This window comes from Phalacrocorax aristotelis, chromosome 13 (genome assembly GCF_949628215.1).
Source record: "Phalacrocorax aristotelis chromosome 13, bGulAri2.1, whole genome shotgun sequence".
NCBI lineage: Eukaryota > Metazoa > Chordata > Aves > Suliformes > Phalacrocoracidae > Phalacrocorax > Phalacrocorax aristotelis.
The window spans coordinates 9,290,623-9,318,544 of NC_134288.1; the positions used below are offsets into that span (position 1 = coordinate 9,290,623).

A 27,922-nucleotide genomic window follows, 5' to 3' on the forward strand; every position below is an offset into this window, starting at 1 on the left:
GAACGCAGCAGTGCAGCGGCGTAGCAAAAGTCCCGGGCGCGCGCAGTGCGCATGCGTCTCTCGCTGCGCTTTGGCGGGCTCCGGCGATGCGACTGCGCATGCGCCGTGCTTCGCTGCCGTGCGCAGTGTGTGCTGGGGGCAGCCGTTCTGCCGTGTCTCCCTCCGGCGATCCGTACGATGCTGCCCTTCGACCCGCCGCGGCGGGGTGAGAGGTCGGGCGGCCATCTTGTGGCGGCGGCGGTGGCGGCTTGTTGTCGGTGAGGCTGCGCCGCGCCCTCCTCCGGTGGCGGAGCAGGCCCGGCGCGGGCCGCCCCGCCGCCATGTCCTCTTTCTCGGAGTCGGCGCTGGAGAAGAAGCTGTCGGAGCTGAGCAACTCCCAGCAGAGCGTGCAGACGCTCTCGCTGTGGCTCATCCACCACCGCAAGCACGCAGGGCCTATCGTCTCTGTCTGGCACCGGGAGCTCCGCAAAGGTGCGGGGCGGGGAGGGGCGGGGGGGGAATCCCGGCGGCATCCAAGCACGGCCGTCGGCTCTGCCCGGCTGCAGCTGCCCCTTCCCCGGCGGGGAGTGGGGGGCCGCCCGCCAGTGGGGCCGGTCTTTCCTTATGGCGGCCTCCGAACTCCTTGGGTCGGCTCGGTGAAAACTTTGTAACGCCTTAGAGGCTGGGAGTTAGAGGTTAACGGGAGCGTCGGGCGCCTGGGCGCCGTCCTCCTGCCGTTGTGATTATTTATTGAAATTTGTAGGGAATGTCGCGCACCAGTGCGCGGGGGGTGCGTGTTGTGGTGTCCCAAGCAACAGTGGTGTTTCGGAAGGCAGAGGATAGAAACCTTAGTTAAAATAGTGAAGCATGAGCTGAGAGGCGGGAGGATGCTCAGCCAGGCTGCTCTGCTGGGCCAGGCAGCTTGGCTGTAAAACACATGTGCTGAGCGTTTTCCCCCGGGTGTGCTCGAGTTAAGTGAAGCGCTTTATTGGCTGTTTAGCTTTTATATTTTGCTTTTAAATATTGGTCTTGGATTCACACTGCTTTTCTGTTATAGAAGCACACTAAGGAATTAAGAGATAAACAAAGTAAAAGTGGTTGTAGAGATCTAAAAAGGTATTTGGTAATATCATCCAGAAATATTTTGTGCTTTTTTTTCCCTTGCAGATTAACTTAAGTTAATTTCTGGTAGCTTCTCAATTTGCTTCATAATGAAGCCAGGGAGACTGCCAGTGTCAGTGTTGATGCCCTGTCCTCAGGGGCAGTGGTGAAACCAGCCAGTGTCACCTTTCCCATCCTGGGCAGCCAGCAGTGTTAGCCCCTTGGAGCCGATGATGCTGATGAAGTCCCAGCTGGAGTCTTTCATGTGATTGTTAGTTGTTGCCATTTATGTTAAACAAAGTATGGATTTTTGAAAGATCTGAGTTTGGCCTGATGTGGAAATAAGCGCTTTTGTTTTCAGTCTTGTGCGTGTGTATTTGCAGCCAGGGCACTCTGGAGAACACCGTCTCCCACTGATTCTAGCCACAGTAAAATAGAAACTATTGGTGTCAAGATAGGAAAAGTTACGTGTACAGAAGAAATTTAATGTTCCTTTGGCACGGCATTGTTCAGAAAAATATTTGAGTCTCCACGATAGGTTTCTCCTGCAATTTCATTGTGTTCTGAACCAAGTCGTTCTGTACCAAGTTTTTTTCCTGAAGTTAATTAATGAAAAATAAGTCTGTTATTACATTACCTTGCTGGTAGGTTAGAATAGCTTGTTTTAATCATGTGTTTACAGTTTATTTCTTATGCAGCTTTCTTCAGAGTTGATGTGTCACTGTGCACAAAAAGTGTTAAGCTCATGTTTCTTTTATAAAATAGGTAGAAAAAAGACGAGCAGAGGTAAGGAGATCAAGAACTACTAGACTTGAAGGCATCTGATTTGCCTTGGAAAATGTGTTGAACTTTGAAAAATGTGTTAACGATTCCAAGTGAAAGAAGTGAGAAATAAAATGCAAACTCTCTCTTTTTTCTCTTCTTTGTTTTTTTTTCCCCTTTTCCCAGCAAAATCGAGTAGGAAACTTACTTTCCTATATTTAGCAAATGATGTCATCCAGAACAGTAAGAGGAAAGGTCCTGAATTTACTAGGGAATTTGAATCTGTTCTTGTGGATGCTTTTTCTCATGTTGCCAGGTATGTTTAAAGGTTCCTTCCAACCCAAACCATTCTATGATTCTACGTGGCTGTGTTACATATTTCTTCAACTTTGCTTTCTACAGAGATTTGCGTTATTGTTATACAAAGTTGAATTCAATTGGCTTTTGTTGGTTTTTGTTTCTCGGGGATGGTTGTATCCTCTCTCTAGTAGAGATTGGATTCTGACTACTTTGTGGCTGGGAATTGTTTAGTGTTAGTATTTCTCTTTGGGGTGACTTGTTTGTATGTGAATCAGCCCCTTACAGCTTTACACATTTCTTCTCTGCATGCAGGTCCTATGTACTTTAATTATTACCAAAATATCTTGCGGATCTGTTCATGGGTAATGAAATTGAATAGTTGCATGTGTTTATTAAAGCCACATAATGAATGGCTCTTCCCCATTGTCAGAAGACTTTAAAAGAGCTGATATTTTGGGTCTCTGGATTCTTGTCAGCCTTCTGGTTTGAGCGCGGTTTCTTTTTGCATTCCTTGTTTTAACAGTTATCTGGTCATTAGTCTCCTTGTTGGGAGAAGAAAGAATTTTATACATAAAAGGGAAGAAGTGATGCAGCTACCATCCTATCAAAAACAGACTATCGTTTAGTTAAGATTTTCTCTAAGTAGCATAATAATTCCTATTACCTCAACTAAACAACTTTAATGTTCTGGATGGCTGTCTAACTTTCAGTGTGCTACATTTAAGTGCCTAATGATCCAAACAACCTGCTTTTTAATTGGGATGTTATTGACTGAAACAACTGTTTAAAAGTTAATACTCGTGAGTTGTAAACATGTCAGCTTGGGGGTATTTTATAACTTTTCTTGCAGATTCTGAACGATAGCAAGTCTCTTCCTTCAAAACTTCTCCTGCTTGTACTTTGGGGTGGGAATGTGGGGCACTTTCAGGCAACCTTTGGTCCCAATAAAGGGAAAATTGGCCACAGATGTGCTTTGCAGTTTGTCTCAGACAATATGAGAGAGAGTCTCTCCAAATGTGCAGATATTACAGTGGATGCAGCTACTAGTTTGGAAGATGCTCTCTGAAAAATAAGGAATGTTTTTCAGCTGAACCATAATTATTTTCTAATCTTTGAACAGAGAAGCAGATGAGGGCTGCAAAAAGCCCTTGGAACGATTGCTTAACATCTGGCAAGAAAGGAGTGTGTATGGCAGTGAGTTCATACAGCAACTGAAGCTTTCTATGGAAGACTCCAATAGCCCCCAAACTAAAGGTAAACACATGTTGCTTTTATTGTGTGCTTTACTTTGTTTTTTAAAATGGTACATGCTTCACTGAGTACTGTGAGGAGTTGAGCTCTGGGCTCCTGTAGCTGAGTTGTTGCCAGAGCTGGTCATGGAAATTCTTCGGGGTTGTCTTGAGAGAAGTCTGATTTTTGTTGAACTCGCAGTTCCAGTTTGGAAGTGTGTGGCATTGTGACTTGTGGCTAGCAGCAAGTTAAACTTAAGGTAATTCTGCTTCTGCTCATGCAGACAGGATACTCCAGGGCTGCATTTTGCTGTGAAGGTGAATAAGTAGGGTGCAGGGAACTGTTGCATCCAACTTGCGAGTTAAAATTGTCCCACTCTATCTCTGAGAGTTGTTAGCTGGATTATGATAATGGTTAATTCAGTATTGTTAGTGCTTTTGTTCTCATTTGTTGGTTTTTTTTTTTTTAATGTAGTTACTGTATTTTATTATGACTTTTAATAATTGAAAGCTGGAATATATGCCCCGAAGATTGTCTGGTCTCTTTTTTCTTATACTAGCTAATGTCATTTGGGGAAAACAATAACTTTGCATCATTTAATATTGTTAGAACATCATGGTTATAACCTTATTATTGCATGAGAGGGATGTGAGAAACTGAGTATAAGCTTCTTGAATTTACTGTGCTTTTTATACTGCTTTGGCAGATACTGCCTCTTGTTCTATAACTTCTGAAAATATTTAACTGGTTGTACTGTAATGAAACAGGAGCAGTAGGATGCCTAACCTACGGAAGGTGAGGGTCATTAAAAATCAGGTCAGGGGAGTATTTGTCTGCTTCGCAGCTAAAGGAAGTGTCAGTGTCTTCAAATTAGCTGAAATCGCATTGCTGCTTTGACCAAATTTTTCTCTGTCCCTGCAGAGGTGCAATACTTTGTGAGAGAGTTGGCTTAGTCATTAGTGAAATGCTCTTATGTCATTCTTAGGTGGTGAAAACAAGCAAGATATGTCTACTGGAGTTGTTAATTAATACTAACACATGAGCATTAGGATGAGGCAGGCATGTGAAGACATACATCTATGGCTGTAGTTTTGTGTTTTAAGATGATGCTTCAGGTGAAATTACTGGCGGAGTGCTTTAGCAGCTCACAACAGAGGCCCTCCAACTCACTGTAATTGAAGTACAACATTCAGAAAGTATTGCCATCTTTTTTCCTCCCCAAATGCTGGGAGACCGACTCACCTGACCAAAGAAGTTCTCTTCTGTATCAGGACAGAGGGAATCTCTGCTCTGAGTGCTGGGAGAGGGGGAGGGTGGAAGGTGTACAGTCTCTACATGAAATAGCTCAAGTCAGGGTTTTTCTGTTGGTTGGGTGCAATGCACAAGACACCTCTCTGTTGTGAAAGGACAGAATTTACGTGCCTGAATTCCTGGAGAACTGATTAACCGAGGGCGTGAAACTGTTAAATCTAAGGTACCTAGGTAAGTGTTTTACCAGTGCTTAATTTTTAATCTAAACAAAATGATACTCTATGTCCAAGAAACACAGCTGTGATTTTCTGGTGAATTGGCAACCAGCTTTTGCTCAGTGTCATCCTCCCTTTGGCTGGTGGCATCAATCAGCCCTGCTACTGTTTCCTTCTCAAGTTAAAAATGTTTATACAAAATGAAACCCTTCCTAAGTGTAACAGACCTTTGTCTGTGGGAAACAGAATGAAGAAATACAAATGTTTTAAGAACTGCTGTGTGTGCATATTCACTTGGCGAGAAACTTAGTTTTTGTCTGGATAATTGGAGATACTAATGTAGCATCTTTTATTTGAGAGTACAGTTCAGGTCTTTTCACGAGTGTGAATATTGCTGCCGCCTTGTCAGTTCATTGTAAAAAAGAAATGGATTTTCAAACTAAAAGGAGAAAGAAATTTTAAAAACTCATCAGAGTTCTGAGTTTTTCTCCTTTTGACTGGCTTGTTTTCAAATTAACTTCTTAATGCTAAGAGCTAGTTTCACATGAGATTTGTATGGATTTTGAAGATAAATTGATGCTTGTCCAGTTTCTGGTGGACGACTACCTATGTTGCAGAAGGCTTTGTTGTAGTTATCCTATTCTGTTTTCAAACAGTTGAACAGGGAGATGGACAATAATGTATTGTGTTTTACAGACATGAAAACCACAGTACGCTGCTCTTCCAAAACCATTCTGACTTCCTGGTTTTGTGTGTACCCAAGGTAGACACAGCTGGGAAATAAGTAGTGTTAGTATACTTAGATTAGTATGAGGTGGTGCCATCAAAACAAAATTTTGAAGCTCCGTAAGGGTATCTGATGCTGCAATAATGAGTATTCTTTTCTTCAGCCCAATGTATGGCAACAAGTCTATGCAGGTAGCTTGCTGTGGCTTTTTCATATTGCAGTGTCTTAAATTCCTGGGCTGATAGGTGCTGCTTTCTGAACAGGATGGCTCTGCCTGGGTTGCAGCGCACTAGTTACACCTAGAGTTGGGAAACTTGCCGGAATAAAGCAGAGTCCTTTATCAGTAAGGGAAGACATTTTTAAGGCTTATTGATGCGTGTTTCAATGGTGCAGCTGATTTCTTGTTTCATTACTAGCAAGGTCTTAGGTAAATATATAGCAATTCAGTTGGCAGCATGTGCTAAAGTTCCTGCCATGGAACAGGATTGATTGCACAAATAACGAAGCTTCCCTTTCAGAGGGGTGGAGGGGAAGGAGTACCAGCCCTTTCTAAGCACTATATTTGCTGGTTTTGACTTCCTCAGTGGCGCACCTTTCTACTATATTTTAGTCCTTCAGGTTCCTTAAACGAAATATGCATATACATGGAAATGAGCTTTTGAATATTAATATCTTACATTGTTTTAACTCTAAATGTATTAATTCAGCTTGCATTTGCTTTCTTATTAATCTCATTACAATGTTTCTTTTTACAAGCAGTAGGGAAGAGAAGAACCACCTATTTATCTTAAAGCCTGGAAAAACTAGGTCTGTAGAGGTTTGATGTAATATAACCTGTATAGCCGACATGTTTTCTTTTCATTGTCTTTGTAATAAGCAGTTGAAGGAAGTCCTTGAATGTGCCCTGATATAGGAATGTTATACTGTAACACAAACTGTAACTGCATCCATCTGCTCTGATTGTGTTTATATTGCAAATTCTGGCACGGGAGGACAGACCCATATTAAAATGTGGAGAAAAACATCAGAGAGGAGAGCAAGCAGGGATGCTTCCAAGAATAACTGAAATAAAGACACCTGGGAACAGGACTAGGTATCATTTTGGAGCAGATCAACTCCAGTTTTCTTGACCTAGGAGAGGCTACCAACAAATATATGTTGTAATGAGAACTTAAACAGTCATGAGTGATCTACCCCTGAAGAAACAAAGGGTTGGAACAGTTGGAGGGTACACTGGACCATTAGGTTTCTCTTATTTTATTCTTCTGTGTCTTCTGGTGTTCTGTGATGGTCTTCTGCTTTCTGTAGGAAAGCTGCCTATTTTTTGTTGTTGTATTCAATGTTTTGTCCTAAATCACTGTCCAAAAGTGTTTTTCGTGTAAGTTTACTTGGATCTTGCACAAGTTGCTAAACCCCTGGTGCGTAGAACCTAAAGCCTACAGAAGTTCAATTTTATAGTTCTGGGAGGCTTATGTTTTGTTACGCTGATTGAGGATGATAGCCCTGCTGACACATAAAAAACCCACTTAAATTCAGCTGGTCAACCTTTCAAGTAAACAGTTACCTATAGAACTTCAGAAGTAGAAACCCCTGTTTTACAGGTTCGCCTGTTATTCTAGAACTAGAGTAGCTGTTAAATGGGATTTCCTTGTGTGTTTCCCTGTAGATGGAAGTTTCTGCTCGCACAACTTGTCATATAACTGTATGCTTCAGTGTCAGAAAAGGCAGATGATGTAGCTGTGCCGAGACTGATAAATCCTCATGAATTATGGACTATTTGTTTTTGTTTTTAAATCTGAATGCTTTGCATAGTTCCTTACAGTGAAAGGCATTATCTAAATGGAGAATTCCTTACCACGTGGTGTTGCAGCTTCTTGAATGAGGAGATGAATGTAACCAAGCCCTCATGAGGGAAGATGATAATTTTATATTGCCGAGATAAAAAAAACCAACCAAACAAACCAAACCACATAAACGCACTGTTTTTAACAGAGCAATGTTTTAAACTCCTAGTTATCCTTTTGAATGTGTGTATATAGCTTCCACAGTTGTTTTCTCTTTACTGTGTATCTAAGCCTGGAATCAAATCAAAGAAGCCTGTTTACCTCTAAAACCAGTCGTCAAGAGATAACAAAAAGGTGAACACCCTAGATGGGAAGATCTGCCATATTGCCAGCTTAAAGGAAAATCTCATACTTTGTCACTAAGGTCTTTGACATTGTAAGCTTCCTCAAGCCACCGGAGATGGTTTGAAGACTGAAAAGGTGATGGAGAAATACCTTTACAAGTATCTCAGGAGACTGCAACAGCAAGATAACAACAACCTGGAGTTTTGCTGCAAAGCTGTTATGACAGCTGTCATTTTGGAGGAACGAAGTGCTTTGCTCTTTGAAGGCTTTTAGGGCGTAGTTCAATTTCTGAGCTGTGAAGGAGACCCTGATGAAGCAGGAAAGCTGACTTCATCTCTAGTAGTGGCTTTTCTAACTTCTTTATGCCCATGTCAAGAATGGGATCTTGATTTTCCTGGAAGAAGCTGTCCGTGTGCTACAAGGGTATCTTGATTGTTTCAGATGATGTGTGTTACATACCATTGTTGAATTCTGATCAGTTTTAGATGCTCTTAATGCTTGCTTTACTTTTGCTGGATTTGGCAGGCTTTTTCAGAAATGCTGACTGCAGATTTTGAAAGCTACCCAGGCAGGGTGTGTTATAATTTATGCCTGGCTTCCTGTTCTCTTTCAGGGGTCCTTTTCCACCATGTGGTCTTAAGTTTGAGAGTAAGTGTGAGGGGTTTTTTCCATTTTGATGAAATGGGGATGGTGTTTCTAGGATTCTTCAATGAGGTCTTCTGCGGCCCCTGTTTACCAAAGCACTGTTTTCAGTGCACAGTCCACATTTATGCTGTGTTACTCAAGCCCAAAATGCTACTTGAAAGCCGACTGCTTTGTCTGTGCTCCTTTCTACTTGACACTTTGTCCCATAGCTGGCTTTAATATGTTCAGGGAGTGGCCTCTCTTCAGGTATGCCAACTAACAACTGGTGCTTAGGACTACAGACGTTCATGCATCTACTTTCTTTGGACTGCTTCCAATCAAACTTACTTGATGTCATTCAGACAGAAAATTCAATGAATTCTCAATTCTCTGTTAGAGTAGCAAGCAAGCATAATACTGTGTCTTGTGGTAGACCAGTTGGCAAGACGGCAGGAATAGCACTTCAGCAATACGAATCCCAGTTCTCATTTTTGCTTTCACTTCTGTGTGCACTACAGTCATGCATTTTTCTATTGATTATCTTGGGTTTATCCTTTGGTTAATTACTTTATGATAAGTACAAAAGCAATAAATATTGATGGTACGTTGTATTGGGCTATGTAACTTTAAATGCTCTCCCTGGCTGGTTTGTCATCTGCACATCTGTTGAACTCTGCTGGTCTCTTTTGTAGACTTCAGTGGACAGAAGAAGTTTTTCTTGTTGATTTGGTATCTTGCTTATCAGTCAGATTATCAGGCACTCTCTTATATTATTCCATCATTACACAATACTCTTACATCAGTTGTATACATACAATATGTAGACTGTACCTTTTTCTAGCCTAGATAGCTTTGCTCTAGCATGCATCAAAACCTCCTTTGGTTTAGGGTAACTGTTTTCTGTGCTTCTTCGCCTTTCATTGAGCAAATCTGTTCTCTAAGAGGTGCATTTGTGTCTGCCTCACGAGAGTCATTCGGCTTTTTCCCACACAAGCAGGATGTATGGCATCTCTGACTTCGTCTCCATTTAAATAATGCTTTTCAGACATCTGTCCCACCTGACAAGGCAGGCAAAATTCTGCATTCAAGGACAGACCTTTCTGTTTGCTTCCTCATTATAGCTGGGAAGCCTGATTCCATTTTAAACTGAGCGATCTTGGATCTTCCTGTGAATCGAAATATATACAAAATGTTTTCCTTGAACTCCATGATTATCTCAGCAAGAATTGATTCGATTGAAGAGATGTTCTTAAGCCTCTGTCCGAAGCTTTCTTACAAATTACGCTGGCTCTTATGAATTTTGGTGGCAAGTCTGAAGAATTATCTGTCGTCTTCTGAAGGCTCTGTAACTGGATCAAAGGCTGCATTAAGACTTCTGACTCATAAAATAAACTGTTTCTTCCCTTTTAAGCTAAGGTATGGTAGGCTAAGGTTCATTTAACCAGCACTGTCTTGCTTTATGAAATCCTCGTTTCTGAAGAGTTACACCTGCTTGGAGATCAGTTTGTGCTCTGCCCATTGCTGTTGTTGCGGTCAAATCTTAGAGTTTTAGTTTCAAAGAGCTGTCCTGAAGTCTTTATTTTGATGGGAGAGTGGAAGTCTGGATAACCAGCAGTCATTTAGTTGATTGTGGGACCATGGTGGTATATACTTGGTACAAAAAGATAACTTGAAATTCTTCTTTCCGTACGTATCTTAGCATCAGTGCTTCATTTCTATGGGTAGAAATCCTTCCATGCATACATGGTATTAACCAGAGAATCTGAGCAGAGTTGAAGACCTGCCCTTTCTTGACATTTATTGACAAATAGGACATTTACTTGCCATTCCTACTTTCAGTGTAGGAGGCACAAATATGTATACAGTACACACTGCTGATATGAAGACTGTATCTTTGTATTTGCATGTACAGAGATACATATGTGGGCAAAATAAACCTTTTACTGCTGTTTTGCATTTGAGTGTTTGGAATATGACGCCAATGTTAGAGTCCAACTGTGGTCATCCTTCTCTTTAGTAAGCTTAATCATCAGAGCATCTGGTACAGTTTTTTGAAGTAGAGATAGTTAAGGTGGGCAGACCTGGCATCCAAATTAGTTGCTTATATGTGTCTTTAGTTGCAGAGGAGAAGAAGTCTTTAAAGCGGACTTTTCAGCAAATACAAGAGGAGGAGGATGATGATTACCCTGGAAGCTACTCACCCCAAGACCCCAGTGCTGGGCCACTGCTGGTACGTGGGACAGGTTTAGAGTGGGAATTGTTCTGAAAGCCACCTCCTGTGTGGTACAGCCACAAGGTGGAGCTGTCAACAAGTAAAATGCTTTTTAATGGAGAATTTCAGTTGGGGGTTGAGAAGTCCATGTGAAATGGAACAGATTCGGTTTTCATATTGAAACACTGTGTCACTGCTGTGTGATTTCAGGTAGTCCAAACCAAGGTCTGAGTAGTACTGCCAATACAGAATCTAAAAGGACTGCTAGAAGAACAGACTATATTTTAAATTCTTTCCAAGATCAGCGTGTAATCTCTCAAACTCAAAGTTGTAACATGGTTAAAACTTACTCTTTTTTTGTAGGACATCTCTCTCCATGAGCTATTAAAAAGCTCAACCTTTGATAGATTTGTATGGAGTTTGTTAGGACCACTAGTTCTGAGTATTTTGAGGCTGACATGTTAGTGGTATGGAAATAGTAGGAATGAAATAGAGGGTCATTCTGACCATTAAAGGCTACAAAATTAACATATGTTAAACCACTGTTTATTTGAAAAGGATTAAAAAAATACTTTATCCATCTGGTAGAGCGTAACCATTAAAAATAAAAACAACAGTTGTCAAAGCAATAAATGAGATTTTCTTTGTTGTTTTTACCTCCAGATGCCTTGCAGCTTATGATTTCTTTTGATGATAAGCATTGTGTTTGTTACTCTTGGAAATCATTAGCAGTTTGCAAAGAAGTAGTAAATATTAGGTAATAGACTTATTTATTTTTCAGATTAAAAAAATATTTGAAATTTTTCAGTGTTTTTGTTTTCAAACTATTGAAATGTAGTTTAAACATCAGTGATGGTGTTTATAGTACTAGTGTTCCAGTTTCAAAAACCGCCCATTAAAACTTCAGTATTTTTTAAAACAAAGAAATAACACTTTTTTCTTCCTGTTCAGGGAGTCTGGTTTTGGGGATTTTTTTGCCCCCTTTTTCTTTTTGCCTTTTTTTGTTTGAGCAGGGAGGAAAAGTAGTGTGTCAGGGGAGGTCTCTTAAGGCTGTCCTCATCCACAACCTGTTTAAGCTAGGTACGTTTTGAGCGTATTCATTAAAACTGACACATTTTTCCTCACTGCACTAAAACCAGCTGAGGGATGAAGTCAAGGGGATACAGTGGAGGCCAGTTTATCTGCAGATTGCAGTGTGCTTCCGAAGAGCCAGCTGAGCTATGTGAGGATGGCGATGGCTTTGCAAAATCAGGACAATATAAAGTTTGCTTTAACAGGGATAGCTTTCAGTGTCAGCAACCACTTAGAAAAATCTGAATCCTATAAGGATGGAAACCTGACACAGTTTTATTTGGACTGGTACAAGTTTGGTTTTGTGTTGGGGGTTTGTGTTTTGGTGGCGGTTGGTTTTTGTGGTGTTTTTTTTCTCTATGTCAGAATGCACCTTTGGAATAGAGCAAAGGTGGACGTGCACTCCTGCTAGTCAAAGAGAGTGTCTGGGATGCTCAGCTGAAAGATATAATCCCAATTTGATGCCACACAAAGGGCTGATGACTGTTTCACAAACTGGTGTGGTCATGCACTTTTCAGCTTGGTCTTAAATGATGACTTCTCTTAATTGGAATGCAAAGATTTCCCCTGCAGAGTCTTGAAAAAAATGATCCCACAGTAATTATGCATGTTCCTAAACAATAGGATATTGTAGGCTTACTTAATATTCTCTGTGTTAGAAAGCAACAGTTTAAAAACAACTTTAAGAAAATATTTTAGAAATGGTTGCTTTCAAAGGTAGGTGACTTCGGATACAGTGGCCCCATCCACAGGAAGTGCCGGGAAAGTTACTTGGTTTTAACGTTAGCTAACTTGTCTTGTAGACTGAGGATTTGATCAAAGCCCTACAAGACCTGGAAAATGCAGCATCAGGAGATGCAACGGTGCGGCAAAAAATTGCCTCCCTGCCTCAGGAAGTTCAAGATGTTTCATTACTGGAGAAAATTACAGGTATGAAACTGGAAGATGAATGAATGTGAGTCCAAAGAATAACTTAAAGGGGAAAAAAAAAATCTTTGATATCTAAATAATCGCAGTGTATGGTGGAGTGAATTTCTGCTTTTGTGCCATTGTTTTGTAGCTCTTGGGTAATTAATAGATAGCAATCTTATGGAGTAAAATTGAAGATGAAATGTGCATATGTTTTCCCTTTTTTTTTGGCTTCAACCAAGTCTTTTGTTCTTGGAGAGTGTCAACAGCATTTTGCAAGAATGTAAAGGAAATAGGGCCAGAGTTGTCGAACGGATGTGTGTTGATTTTGAACACCTTGACTGTTACATATTTTTGAGTTTTATCAGACTGTGCTGAGTACACATGTACTCCTTGATTGCTACGGAAAAGGAAACTCGCTACTCCCATTAGTCTGACACTCTTTGTTTAAAAGGACTTTTGCAATTGTATTTGAAAAGTAATCTTAATAGAAGCAATTAAAGATTGACGTGATTCAACTCTTGTTCCTGGAAGTAGTTTTAATTTAGAACTCATGACCTGTCACTTATTCAGTCTTTTGTAGTATCCTCTTACAGTGTCCAGCTGTGAAGTCTAGTGTGCAATTCATATGTTTGCTTGTGTTGATACATAAGGAGTTATTCAGAGAAAAGAGGAATTAAAAAGTGCATACCATGTTTAAATGTGAAAACCACCTGATTTGTTTAACTGAACTCTGAAAGTACAGCCTAAAGTTTTAGTTTAATTTACTTGTTTATAGAGGCTAACTTCTCAGATTTAGAGTCTCTCTCTGCCCCCCTCCCCCCTGCCCCCCCCCCCCCCCCCCAATCATTGATGTCTCTGCAGGGATAAAATATAATCAGTCATGTCAGTGTCTTAAAAACACCATTCTTGGGGTTGTTAGTCCTGCCTATTTCCTTTATATCCCCTGTGATAAGAACTCCCGTTTTCCTTTCAAGCCAGAAGTGTATTTATGAATGAGATGTTATTATACATGTGCCTGATGAATTGTATCCCTTCTGTCAATGATGAAAATTTTAAACTTTGTCCCCTATATTACCCAACACTTTTGCATGCAGACAAAGAGGCAGCCGAACGTCTTTCGAAGACTGTGGACGAAGCATGCCTGTTACTAGCGGAGTACAATGGCCGTTTGGCAGCAGAGCTGGAGGACCGGCGCCAGCTGGCACGCATGCTGATCGAGTACACCCAGAATCAGAAGGATGTATTGACAGAGAAAGAGAAGAAGCTAGAAGTGAGTACTGGCTGCACCGGTGCCGGCAAGCTGGTTGCCTCACCGAACGCTCCCGCTTGACTCTTGATCTATGTGTTCTCAAGGGAAATGACTCTAGGTGTTATCTTTCCATACAGAGTAAAACGGGTAAGAATGCGGTGTGAGAAGAAAAAATCTGTTCTGATGTTCAGTCCAGTGTGTTTTAATACACATGGACATGGAAGGCCCAGAACTCAATATTTATTTTTAAAAATAGGCTCATTTAACAAAATTTCTTCAGATTTGCTGTATTGTTTTATGAAATCCTTGTTTCCAAAAAGTCAAACCTTCCTTTGCCATAATTAGCTGGGTTTTTTTATAGGTTGTTTTTTGTTATTCGTTTTGTTATGGTTGGTTGCCCCTTATCTGCCTTCCCAGCCCCTTCTTGATAAGGGGATGCAGTTTGAACAAGATCTTCTGGTATCCATCCTTTAACAGCCACCCCTACCTACAGCTTCTGTGACAGAGTAAAAATTGGGCTGATACAGAAAGATGATGACTTGCATTTCCTGCCATAGCTCCCTTGAACAAGGAGGGCAGGACACTAAAACGGGACCATGCTGACTGGCCCTGAGCACCAGCTGCATGTCCTAGAGCTAGTGCAGGGGCTGCAGCAGCCAGCCGTTTATCTGAAATGTTCTTTCTCAGTGGAAGTTCTTTCAGCACTGCATCTTGGGACTAGTGTGGAAGTTTAATTAATGATTGTGGTTGTATGTCACTCTGCCATCTGTTAAACTGCCCCTTGGTGGCACATTAAGGGCTTCCTCTACACTGTCGGCTGCTGGTTATTATGAACAGCTGTTGCTGGGTAGGACATGAGTTGCTGTAGAGGACAAAAATCTTCTGGAAGGAGACTGTGCTGTAGCAATTGCAGGCTCTGTTTACTGTCGTGACAAACCTCATCCTCTGACAGCTAGGCAACATTGTTCTGAGGTAAATTTCATTTTGAGTGTTTTCTTTGTCATGTGTGTTTATACTAGAGTTTCTCAATGTCTTGTGACTGTGAACATATTGCTTTTCCAGAACAACATTTTTTCCAAATCAGGCAAACAAGTGCTGATGCTGCATTCGGAATTAGAGTGGATAGTTAATAATTCTGTTAGCTTGTTTAGCCTGAATTTCTTCAAGCATAGTGTCTGTCTTATGACTGAATCATTAAAAGACACTTTCAGTGATAGAATTGAAAGATGCCATAAAACCAGATCCTGTTTAGCACCTGATTTGTTCACTGAATACTAGTGGAAGCATTGGGTCAGGTTGTCTTTTCCTTGCTGAAAGAAGGATACCTGTCTAGTGGAAACGTGTGTGTGTGTGTATCAATAAAAATACATAAACGCTAGACATATTGCTGTTTACTTTGTGGGTGGGGGGAAGAAATAAGTAGCAAAATGCTGCACAGCAATGTTTTTAAAAGCCCAGAACAATCCATAAATTTGAGTAAGTTTGAGACCGTGTCATTGTGGATCTCTCAATTTCGACATTAAATTAAAATTCTAATGCACGAGCTGAAATGTTGTGACAATTGTGGTGGTTTTTGTTTTGGAAAATACAATTTTGGTAAGGAAGGTTACTTGAATATTGTAACTCTGGAAGAGGCAGAAATGTAATCCTGGAATTAAGGGGTTCACTGCCTGAGCGACTTTGGTGATAGGAATGGTCCTGATGATGGCAACAGGACAGGTTGCTTGCCCACTGTTAGGTGTAAACACGTGCTTTACCATGTTGGAAACTGATTGTTGGTCTTATTAAATATCTGTTTAGGTTAGCATCTTTGTCATTCTGCCAAAACAAGGTGGCCTTAATGCTGTAAAAGTCTAAAATGAGTTGCAGGAAATGCCACTTTTTAATACTTATTTAACATCAAGGCACAATTCATATTCATGTCAAATCCCAAATCTTAGCTGAGGGATATTGCCTGATTAAAGCATTCTGTTGTTGTTGAGTTGTAGAGTGTTAATAAATAGTGGAAGGTGTTGGTTACAGATATGGCAGGCCATATCTGCATATCAGTTTTGTTTGGGTCTGATGTTCTCACAGTAATGTTACTGATAAGCCTGGATTTTTCTTTGAAGTGCTAATAAGCATTTTAACAGAAGGATCTGAAATTCTTGTAGCAGTTAAGAATGTATTAAAAAACAAAACATTTACTCAAGCAGAGACTGAAATAAGAAAATAACGTAAAACAATCTGATTTTATGTATCTTCTCATTGTATACTTTGCTCTCTCAGGGTATCTTTTCCAGAATCTTTGGTACTATTGATGATAAGTTTTTTTTGTTTTTTTTTTCTCTTGTGAAGTAAGGTTCCCAACTCAGATAAGATGGCATTTTTAGATAGAATATGGATTGTTTGCTTTGCTACCCTAATTTAGCCAAGGCTGCTCGTTGGGGAAAGGGGTTTCTGGTAGTAATATGACCCAGGGTTTTATTTTACGATATGGAAATGTCTAATTTGGAAGTTACTCTGGATATTTTTTGTATTTTATTTACTCACAAAGTCTTTCACTATAATAGCAAAGCAAGTAGCTAATCTACATCTTTTGAAAAGCAGCTTTTGTGGTCTAAAGAACTACACTTGTTTACTAATCCTATTAGCACTAGCCCTCATGAGACACAGCAAATTCTCAAAACATACATGAACTCAGTGTGTTTATGTCTAGTGGGCTAATGCTGAAAATACTTCGCATTGTCAAAACCCTGAACACAGAGCTCTTGTCAGCAGTTGCAGAAAAGCTGTTTAATTAAGGGACAATATGCTGAGAAAGGTGGTCTTGGACAAAGAATTACACGTCAGCATTGATACAAACTGGCAGGGGTAAGGATTGAAGCAACGTAGCGCTAAGAAGCACTGGTAATTTGAAGGGAGGGAACTGGAACAGAACCTGAAGATTGTAACATATGGACAAACTCTGCTTTTAGAGTAGCAATTGAAAAATTGGAAGTGCAATACCTAGGATTACTTTATCGGGGAGGGGGAAGCAGGGGAGAAGAATTGTGATAATTTGACTGTAATCTAAAAGTGCTTAGAAGGAGAATGTAGAATTCCTTTAATTCTGGCAATCAGCTGCCGAGCAAAATCAGCTGGACCAAAGCTGATGCTGAACAGCCTATAACAAGGCATATATTTTTAAGGGTAAATATTCCTTGGGTTAATTTACTGAAGGGTATGGTGGATTCTGTCATTCAACACCTGAACACTGAATTTCTTTTTAAATGGTGCTTCATCTCAGTCAGAAGTTGCGGGCTTGATGCTGCAGCTGCTGTATGATCTTCCGTGGCCTGGACTGGATCAGAGGTCAGCCTAGACTTTCATAATAGTATGTGTCAGGAAATAAAATCCATTTTCAGACAGGCATAGAAACAAGAACTGGCGTTTCTTTAACAATGAGATAAGGTGTCTTTGTGTCTCACATGGGTATTTAACCTCTAATGCAATTTCTCCGATTTGTGTTATTTTTGGCCATTGCTGCCCCTGTTACAATTACAGAGTACAATCGGCTGGGGAGGGGGTTTGTCCTTCAGAACTTCAAGGGGAAGGATTGTCTTTTGAAGTCGGTGTACGCTTCCTGAATGTGTGGCAGGCAAGTAGGAAAAAAATCCAGGGAATCAGTTTGTGTAAAACTGAAGTGTAGGGGGGAGATATCTGGGATAGCATTTCCATGTTGGTGTACCAGGTGACTGTAAAATGAAGCCAACTAAATAGGCGGGACTAGAGGAACCAAGTGAAAGTAGTGCTAGAAAATGGCAATTGTGTGGAAGCTTTATGGGTATCTGAAATAACGACTGACAATAGAAGATTTGGATTAAGTGGAGGGAGGGTTCTTTAATCTAATGGGGAGAAGATGCAAAAAAAGAGGACAATATGCATTCAGAATTTTTGTTTTGATTTGCAGTCAGCAATGCTGAGTTCTTCCCCATGCCCTCCAAGTATCTTCTGTACCTGCATTTGCAAAAGGTGATATGAGGAACATACTATAGTATAGACAGTATGTATATATAGTACAGTATGTATGTGGGGGTATGTGTATATACATACAAATATGTGTGCATATATATATATTTAAAAATACAAAGAACAGACTGTATTTAAGATCCCGTTTTGGAGAAATTTTCTGATTGTTGACTGTACCTGAAAAATTGTGACTTAGAATCCTGCTGAGAGCTGTGCAGGCTTTTAGATGTTGGTGGTTTTTAATATTCATGGCTTCAAGGCACCTTTAATAAGGTGTTAAAGCTGTGGCCATATGAATTTGTAAACCCTCTTTGATAATGCATCTCTGAAGGATGAAGTACAATCTCACTTAAGGTTTTCTGGACTGCCCGGCACTACACATTTTCTTGAAATACGATTTAGTTCAGCAGGTTAATATGCAATTTATTGCTGTGTTGCTTCCACTGCTTAGGCTTTTGTTGCATGTCACTGTTGGCTTGCCTTTGGGGATGCTGCTTTCCTCACAGACAAGAATTCTTGGGTTGTGGTATATTCATTTCAGTGGTTTAGGCAGGGAACAAGAGATGAAGTTATAGTTTTTCAGCTAGGAAACAAAAATGCCAGTATTTCACATGCATGCAAGTAGCAGGAGATAGCTGTGGGAACTAGGCAGCACAGGGAGGTCGCCTGCTCTACACCCTGGGCAGGGCAAGAAGATTCTGACCAGGAGCAGCAAGGCAAAGCCTGTCACGCTCAGGTCTATAAACCTGAACTGCTGATTAACTTGGCAAAAAGTGACTAACTGCACATCAGTATTTCTGGCTGTGAACCAGTTGTGCCTTTGGGTGTGGGACAAGAACAAAGGTTGTTTCATAGTGATACAATAAACTAACATTGCGGTGAATGTGGTTCTGTTGTGCAGTGTATGGCTCGAGGCAACAGCTGTGTTTCTTTGCACAATGCAGAAGTATGATTTCTTCACTTTTAGATACTTGTAATAATTCATAATTATAGCAGTGTTGCAAATGAAATCAATGCTTTTACGCTTTTTACTGAAGCGAGCCAGTATATGACTAGGCTTTTGCTTAGCAATCAAAATCATCAAGATGCTTGGAGAGCTGAATACGTAGCTGTTTGGTGACCTAACTGTTACCTTTTGTTGTGAACATCATTTGCGCCCCCACAGTTTTTATTGTGGAAAGGATATGTCACAAATGAAGCCAGGTTTTGTTGCCAATGTACAGTGCTAGCCTGGGCCAATCCTGAGAGAGCTTTTAAATGTTGCGAAGGCCAGTAGATGAGGAGGCATCTTCAGCAGCTGGAGAAATGCTCTGCAGGGGCCTCTGTTGCTGACTCTTCTATTGAACAACTTAAAGTTGTCCTAAGCAAAGAGGAGAACAAGGAGGCAAGTAGTGGTTTCAGAGCATGTAATTGTGCCAAGAGCAGGAATACTGTCTCTGGTGAAGTGTGATGAACGATGCTGCAAAAGAAAGAAGCCGTGTTAAATTTAAAGGAGCAAGACTGTGAACAAATTTAAGGTATGACAATAAACTGAAACTCTGTAAGGAAATATATCATTCAAGCTCTGATTCCTGGACTGCATCCTTCAGATATGTTGTATAAAAACCTCAGGTTTGCTGGTTTAGTGCTGCCACAAAATAAGGACAACTGGCTTCGCCACTGGCATTTGTTTTCACTTTGCTTTTGAGGGGGGTTCTGCTGCACTGAACTGGTGAAATGGAAGGTGGGTTGCTCTCTGTTATCTGACGACTTGCAGGGGCAAATTGACTGTGTGGCTGTTAAGAACCTCTCAAGGCGTTTGCCATGCTGATTGCACTGCTGCTTTTGAGTTCTGCCAGGTACTGGAGAATATTCTGTCCCCCTGGCACTAAAACACATGCTCCTGCAGTCAGGATGTCAGGACACAGACGATGTGCTGTGCAGCTGTAGGCATTTTTGCACTCTTCTCTGCAGGTTTGCGGCTGCTTTGCCAAGAGTGCAAAGAGTGCAGTGCTGGGCTTGCACTGGTTAGCCCTGTAAAGAAGGAGGAGCAGGGCTGCCTTGCTGCCAGGCTCCTGCAGCTGCCTAACTGCACCAGAGCAGATGCAGGTCCTTTTCCAAGGTGGCACATGTGTCTTAGTCCAGCAAGTGTCCAGACAAACTATTTCAAAGGAATTTGGGTTCTGGATCAGGCCTTAAATGTGTCTAATCTCTCACTTGTGTTTAGTTGAATTTGCATGGAAATAAGCAAGTTCATGGATAATTCATGTTTTGTTTCCAGTTCTTTTTTTATTTTTGTGTGAACGTTTGTCAGCTGCCTTCTTTTGACCAAGACTGCTTTTATTTCTAGGACTGTAGGGTTTCTTCAAAAGGCAAATTAATGTCTGTTTTGTAGACAGACTCTTTAAAAATTGCTTTCTATGAGGTTTGGGTAGTTATAACTGATGTGGAGAAAGCCGTTCCCTTCCCTGCCAATTGAACTGTTAGTAATTCTGCTTGGCACGCTGACCAATGCCTTCCACCATCATGTGGAGAAGATTGATTTATGCTTATACAGTATGAAATACAGGATAGAATACGGTTTTAAAACGGGGCTTATTCAAACGTGACACTTGAGAGAATGCAGAAGGAGGTGGGTTTAAAGGCAGGAGAAAAGTGCTGATACACTTGGCACACTTTGTTGGAGAAGGGGAATTTTGAACTGCTTTTGAAAAGGCCAAAAGGAATAGCGTGGCGGGAGGTAGAGTGAATGTATATGTAGCATGCAAACCGGGCATCTTCTGTACGGAGTTGTTTTTGAGCATGAAACTGAAATAAAATGGTAGGCACTTTTTTAAGGTTATCTAACAAATTATCAATGCTTTAAAAAAAAAAGTTGCCTTATCCTCTATACTGCAAATGCTGATTAATAATAAACCATGCTTTCTTAGATGATAAACAACAACCTGCAGGGGAGGGGAACACCAAACCCAAGAAACAAAAAACCCCCTTACTGGTCTAACTTTGTGCTGTGTCTAAATGTCTGTCAGGATGTAAGACAAAGGCTTATACATCCTGTTCACATACTTGCTGGGCAGGAACTTGGTTCTCCTTGCTTTAGAAAGCTTTTAATTTTTGGTAATTTTCTTCCAACGCCTTCATATTGGTCATTTCCTATAAATACACTGTCATTGTGACATTCTTATTCTAACATTTTTTAATGACTATGTTGTAAAAGTACTTTACATAGGTTAAGTGGCAAGCAGCAAAAGCTAAGGAATACCTAATCAACCTACTGTATTAAGTGTTCTATATTTAATGTTTTTAAATAGAGATGTTACAAGGCTATATAAACATACTACTGTCAAACCTCTCACTTCACTCTGTACTCTTTTCACATTTTCAGTTGAGCCTCTGGCACATTTTTTTCCCTGACTTCTGTGGTCTTTTGCTTTCATATATCTGGCTCAAGATACAGCATATCAAAACTGAGACTGACTGGCTGCTCTTCCTGTTCACTTTCTAAATTGTCATTAATGCTTAACTAGATGTTTTTCAGTAGATACAATTGCTGTGATGACTTACAGCATGTTACTGCTTGACCCAGCACAGGAATTGAAGTATCCAGTGCAAATTCTAAGCTAAAATAAAATGAAGTCCATGCTGTGTAATTCGACAAGGTGAACAAGCCGTGCAGCCATCCTCAGAATGAATTTGCTGTCGTGTCCATTACAGTCAGTTTTTTAATGTTCATGCAAGGCTTCTTTTGAATGAAATGCTGTGGTCAGATTCATTCAGTGTTGTTTAATTCTGATTTTGTGTTTGTTTCAAGGACTAAATATCTAATTCACTTGGCCCCTGTGGATGTAGAATGCCACATACTGAAAGGGAATGTTGATTAGCAAAAGCATTCATGTGGCACAGCGCCAGTTTTTTCTGTATCATTCTGAAACTCCTGCTTACAGCAAAGATCTCATTATTTTGTCTAAAAAAAGCAAATAGCATCCAAATGCTATTAATCTTAATGAAAGCCTACTATGCAGCACAGCAATTAGCTAGACACATGGAGTACAAACTAAGACCTCTGAAAGCTGCGGTTTCTTTTAAATGCACTTCATATTTTTTTCAGTTTTATAGAATGGAGGGATCTTATGCAAAAAGCTGCAAGATGCAGTTTCAAAGCATGTCATGGGATACATGGAAAAACATGGTTTCCCATTGAACCTGCTTCCCGAGTCCTACGTTGCAGACTATGGCCGCAACTCAGTTTGTGGAAAAAGAAAAGCCTCTGAGCCTGGAAGAGGGTTATATGTCTCTGCTTATGCATATTCCTGAGTGGAGCGGAGGTGTACTCCTGCATACTACAAATGGCAAATACAAATAAATATGCTTTGCACTTCATATGAAGGATAGAGTCTCCCTGGTAGGTGATTTCTGCATGTTGCAGCAGGACTTCAGAAATTTTGCTTCCAGGAGCAGCCGCCCAGAAATGATGGGCTGCCTCCAGGTTCTATCACTGATGCCCCATCTTTAGATGATTGCCTTGTTCTTGGCTTGGTGTGCCTGCCAGGTGCTTCAGTGCAGTCAGCACTCCCTGACCCAGCTTTGGCATCCAGTCTCTCAAGCCCTTTATAGCTCTGCCACAAATCAGCACAATGTTACGGTACCAGAGCAGATGGAAGGCGTTAAGTGTTGTAGGAGACAGTTCTCTAACATCTGTGTTGTGTATCAAATCTCTCCAGCAAGTATTCATCTCTTCTAGGAAGTCTTCGTTCCTGGATTACTCCCTTAGAACATAATTTCCATTCCTGAATGTAGTGATGTTTTTCTGAGCCAGAGTTTTTAATGGTTGTGGGGCTGTTGCTGTCTTTGCTTTGGTTTTTTTTTTTTTTTCCTCTCTCCCCCCACCCACCAACAGGTAGGATTTAGGCCTTGCTTTTTTAACAAAGGCTTGTGTGGACTTGTGGACTAGTTAATGCCTGTATTAACCTACTAGTAAGGTAGAATTACTTAGAATTGAATGGATGTGGTTCTCAAGGTGACTTGATGTTTTTTTTTCTTTGTCGTCATATACGTACAGAAGTCTCTGTTCAAACTTAGAAGATATTTCTGATAGCTCAGTACTCCATGTAGCTCTCAATGTAGAGTATCCCTAAAAATGGGGATATGTTAAGAGCAATATTTTCCTAAACATTTGATGCTGTTAACTAAATCTGTGAACAGGTGCTGCTGTTAATGTGTAGAGGACTTGCTCCTAAGTCTGTATGTTTGCCAGAAGTGCAGTTTGCATACATCTTAGTGGTTCTTCATTTGTCAGCCTTTTTTTGCAGAGCTGGGCAATTGAGGAAGGCGTTGGAAAGATTCTCACTCCCCTAAACCGTTCTATCAGGAAATTAATGTGTTTTTTTGATCTAATACAACTGTAATAGTCAAAAAAATCATCTTCAGCTAAAAAACTGTTGTGTCCTAGTCCTGATTGTCTACTAGAAGTAGCATATCCTGGTCCTCCTGTCAGTTTTGCCCTGAAAGTGGCAGGACATTAGTCTTCCCATGGAGAGAGATGTTGCATTGTACCTGTCTTTACAGAATTCTCATGCACGGACCTTGGAAATTCAAGCAGTATTTTGAAGAATTTTCTTGGTTTATGCTTGGAATTTGCACCTTCTACCCATTTATCAGACATGGAGGACTTGCCAGCTGCTTTGCCCTTCTTGATTTCTTTCCTATCTTTAGCAAGAATTACTACAGCAAAAAAAAAAACCTGCTGATATTTACTCTTGGCAGAGTTTGGCGTTTTTGAGAAAGCACTGCCCTTTCTTTCCTGACACTGATGTCCATCACTCCCTGACAGTATCTTGAATTACAGGTTTGGGGCTTTCTTTTATACCTTTTTTTTTTTTTTTTAAAGATGGGACAGCAAAAAGCAGATGCTGAATCTTGTATATCCTGAATACTGTATATCCTATGTACACTAACAGAAGTGTTTGGTTATGATGGTATGTTCACTTGCTGAGTCTCATAAAAGGATTTAAGTTTGAAGCAGGCTGTTAAAGGACATTCTTATTCAATGCTGGCAGGAAATGTACGGAATATATTTATATAGGTATTCCAGGTGCAGGGGTATTCTGAGTTGTTGCAATCATCTGCTGCTGTCACTATTCTAATTCAAAGTAATGAAACACAGAAAGTGTAGACTCATTGCCTATAGCCCCTGTAGGAACTGCTCTGCTTCGATATTTGGAGAAGGTTGAAAAGAATTTCCACCACTGAAAAGGTTAGAAAGACTGGATTAAAGTTGTAAACTCTTCAGAAAAATGCTTTGATTAAATGTGTGCCTAGTTTTATTTGATCTTCAAAGATAAAATTCTGTTCTCTGGTAAATTCTTCTCTTTGCCAAGTAATTAAGAAATGAAAAGTTAATATTACAACTGACTGTATGGAAGCCTATTCTGTGTACTATTTTTCTTAAGCTTATTGTTTCCTGTGTTCTGGAAATGCCATGAAAAATATGCCACTTATAGTTGGATAAAGACTGGTGCATTTCAACAGAAATGATGTGATGCTGGTTTTTTTATTACTTAAATAGCTGTCTTCTGTGACTGTTAAATAAATCTTTAGAATCAGAAGACTGAAAATTTTAGGAACATCAATCTTTAATTGAACTTCTGTGTCAGATGACTCGGGTATGTGTTGGTCTGCTCTTAAATGGCCTCTAAACATAATTTAACAAGATACGGTTCTTTCATTTACAGGGTCCAAACTCTTCCTCTGTGTTCTCATTATGAAATACTAGTCACTGTCATCTGGTGTCTCTTAGACTGTGGAGATGTCTGAAGATGGATAAATGTTTCTTACTGGAGTTTTAATGTTCAATGCAGACCTCATTTATGGATAAACAACTTGCACATTTCCTACTCAGGGATTTTTTCACTTACTGTTTTTCTCCTTTGTAGTAAAATTCTGAAATTTTAGTGTCTGTATTTTGCTTGGTTTCAAATCACTGTGGATGTGTCTTTCTCTGGTTTACATTTAGCAATCATACACATACTTCTCTGTTTGCTAACACGCCAGTCTGACAGTACAGTTGCTGAGGTTGCTATGAGTTGTTACACAACTCATGATGAGACCCTATTTCACAACCAAAACTTGGTTTTGATTGACTTGACAGGGAAAACAGGATTATCTAAATATTTAGAATTGATCAAGCTGGACAAAAAACCAAGCATTTTAGCAGCATAGTATTACTAATACCTCTGGTGTACCTCAGCCTGCTGCTTTTGTCAGTAGAGGTGTGTCTGAAGAACATTCAGTCAGTGTTCCTCCTCCAGCAGTGGGTGGAAGTCAGTAGCCTGAGGAGGAATACAAGAATAGAGCAGCTGTGTAATGACGCTTCTCACTTTACCAGGCCCCAGTGGGTGCAGGTTTGGGGACATTTTACATAGCTTCTGTTAAAGTAACACAGGACAGGATTAGTGATTTTGGGATGCCAAAGCTTGTGGACTTTCTGTTGATACCAGGCTGTGAACCTGGGTGCAGATGACAGGTTCTGCAGTCATTCCAGCAGTTGCTCAGAGAGCAGTCCCATGCCACCTTCTCCCAGAATCCTCACCTGGACAATACTCCTAGGTTAACTAAAAAAACTGTTAATTAACCTGTGCTTAATCTTCATTCTCTTGTCTCTTTCCCTCAGGAATATAAACAGAAGCTTGCTCGGGTAACCCAGGTGCGCAAGGAGCTGAAATCCCACATCCAGAGCCTTCCAGATCTGTCACTGCTGCCCAATGTCACAGGAGGTCTGGCACCTCTGCCGTCTGCTGGTGACCTGTTTTCAACAGACTAAAACAAATGGTGTCCCCTGGTTTCCATTATTACCAGCAGAAGAAAGAAGACTCTGGTGTTGACTGGAAATCCAGTCTTCCAAGATCTACAGTAGGAAGGAACTTGCAGACCCTGCTTTCAACCTCTTGGCTGCTCATGCTCACCCTCTCTCTGTGTACACTGGCTCACATCAAGGGGAGGAAAAAGAGCGAGTTTTTGTGAGCTCTAAAGGGAGTGGGGATAGTCCGTTTAGGCAAACTTTTTCTCATATTTTTCCATACTCTTTAGTTGCTGTTTGCTCTTAGCACTTGTTACCCCCACAAAAGCAATGAGAATCATGTACATACCTATCTGGTAAGTTTTCAAAGAAAGGTTGACCATATAACATTTTTTTCTGTAAAAGTATTATATTATTTCTGAATAAGTCTTGTCTGTTTTAGTTGGGTTTCTAAACCTCATCTCTGAGAGCAGTAGAGTGGCTAGTGGGCTTTGTAGGGATGTGTATATGTGTGCAGCTACTGTACCATGTCAACGTAAGAAGGTGGCATCTACTGAGCAATGGTACAGAGAAACACTTTTCTTGAATCTTCAGTTCCTCGTTCTGTGTTGTGGGGCTGACACGGAGATCGTTCCTATTTGGCTTGTACCTAAACTGAAATACACCACAGGCAATAAAAATAAGCAGCTTTTCTTTGTGAGTTAGAGATAGCTTCGTAATTTACACTTTGTTGAGCAATGCAGAACTGGATATTACCTAAATGAAAGTGAAGTAAATTTTATTCTAGCTACCTTAGATTTATACCACATTTTCCTCTTTGTTATACAAAATTAGATGGTCATAGAAGCTTTGGTTTAACAAACTGAGAGGTTGGAAGGGTGTATTGCAGCTGATGATGTCCCCGTGACAGGTACTGTCTGACCTACTCTGAGGATGGTTACATTGAAAATAGTATTCTACAAATTCTCTCCATAGCTTTAGTGAAGTTATTTGATGCACAGAAGTTAAATGTGGTATAAATATTTATTTAAATAGAAAATAGGCCCATATATACGCACATATCCTGTATGCACATGTACCATGTCTGTACATGTAGCTATTAGAAGGATGTACTTAATTTTTTGTCACCGATTATTGTGAGTTGATTTTTATAATCAGGAAAAGTTTAAAAAAAGGGCAAATTTAATACTTCTAATTCCATTATGTTGCTAGCTAATGTTTTAGCTGCCATGGATGTAGTTACATTTCAGTTTGTGTGTTAGGTCTAACAAGCTGGACTCTGATCACTGAAAACCATTCCAATTTGGGTAACAATTCTGTTTAAATTTAACACCTCTCACTATAAAACATTTTAAGTTTCTGGAAACACTTGATCTGATAATACAGGTTTTGTAACAGAGGCTGAAATTAGTTTAAGTGATGTGCTGTGTTTGTGCCTCCCTATAGTCTTAAGCTGCTGTTGTGAAAGACATGAGAGGAAACCTACAGAAATGCAAAGCTTGTTCTGCATCCTCATTAATTTATTTTATAGGGTATTCAGAGCCTATTCAGCATTCAGTTAAAACAAATAATACAACATTTTTTGGTCATTAAGTTGTTAAGCTCACGTCCTTTCCTTACTGACACTTCATTTTGTCCTGTTTAGTTTTCTTTTTTTAAAGCTCCTTGCACCCTTACTGCCCAGCCAAGAAATGTGTTTTTAGTTTACAGGAAATTTTCCAGTGGCAGAACTGTTCTTTCCACGAATTGGTTTGATTGTACAGCCTTTTATGGTCCAAACGTTATTTAGATAAAGCACTGTACGTTCTTTCTGCTCTGGCCAAAAATGAAAACCAACCCCCACCTCTCCCCCAAACTTAAAAACCCAAACCAAAAGACTCATTTCTATCCTGTCTCAGCTCACGGAGTTACCCTGAGGCTGTTTTAACCAATAACTATTTTGACCATTGATTGAATGTGTATCTATTATAAGACAAAGCTGTCAAAAAAATATGTAGACAAATGTGTTGACATCTCACGCTGTTGTTTTGGGCAGATCTTATGTGAGATAGTTGTATGTCTCTTTTTTTTTTTCAATTTAAAATTTTTGATTTCTTTTTTTCCAAATATATGTGTGTGTTTTATTTTGCTTAATTTAAATGAAGTCTTGTGGTTTTTAATTTTATTTGTTTTACTTTTTGGGCAAAGGGCGTCTGGTGAACTGGGTGACATTCTCTCAAGGTTAAACAGATTTCCCCAAGGTGTGTCTTTTTTTTTTTTTTTTTTAACAAAAGCTTAAATCTGTACATGAATTGATTTAGGAATTAATTTAGACATATAGGCTGCCATTTGTGACAGCAGTATATTCTGAAATGTCTCATAGATATCTATTTTTGAATAAAGAGGGTGTCATTGAA

The 27,922-nt window shown here is 40.1% G+C and overlaps 1 protein-coding gene across 1 annotated transcript; it reads left to right on the plus strand.

Annotated features, from left to right (window-relative positions):
- The first annotated feature begins 4 nt into the window (after nt 1-4).
- Nucleotides 5-27,922, plus strand: RPRD1B (regulation of nuclear pre-mRNA domain containing 1B). The gene is made up of 7 exons (XM_075108428.1): nt 5-471; nt 2,029-2,158; nt 3,263-3,396; nt 10,436-10,548; nt 12,405-12,531; nt 13,608-13,783; nt 25,401-27,922. The coding sequence occupies exons 1-7, from the start codon at nt 321-323 to the stop codon at nt 25,548-25,550; spliced, it is 981 nt and encodes a 326-aa protein (XP_074964529.1). The 5' UTR covers nt 5-320; the 3' UTR covers nt 25,551-27,922.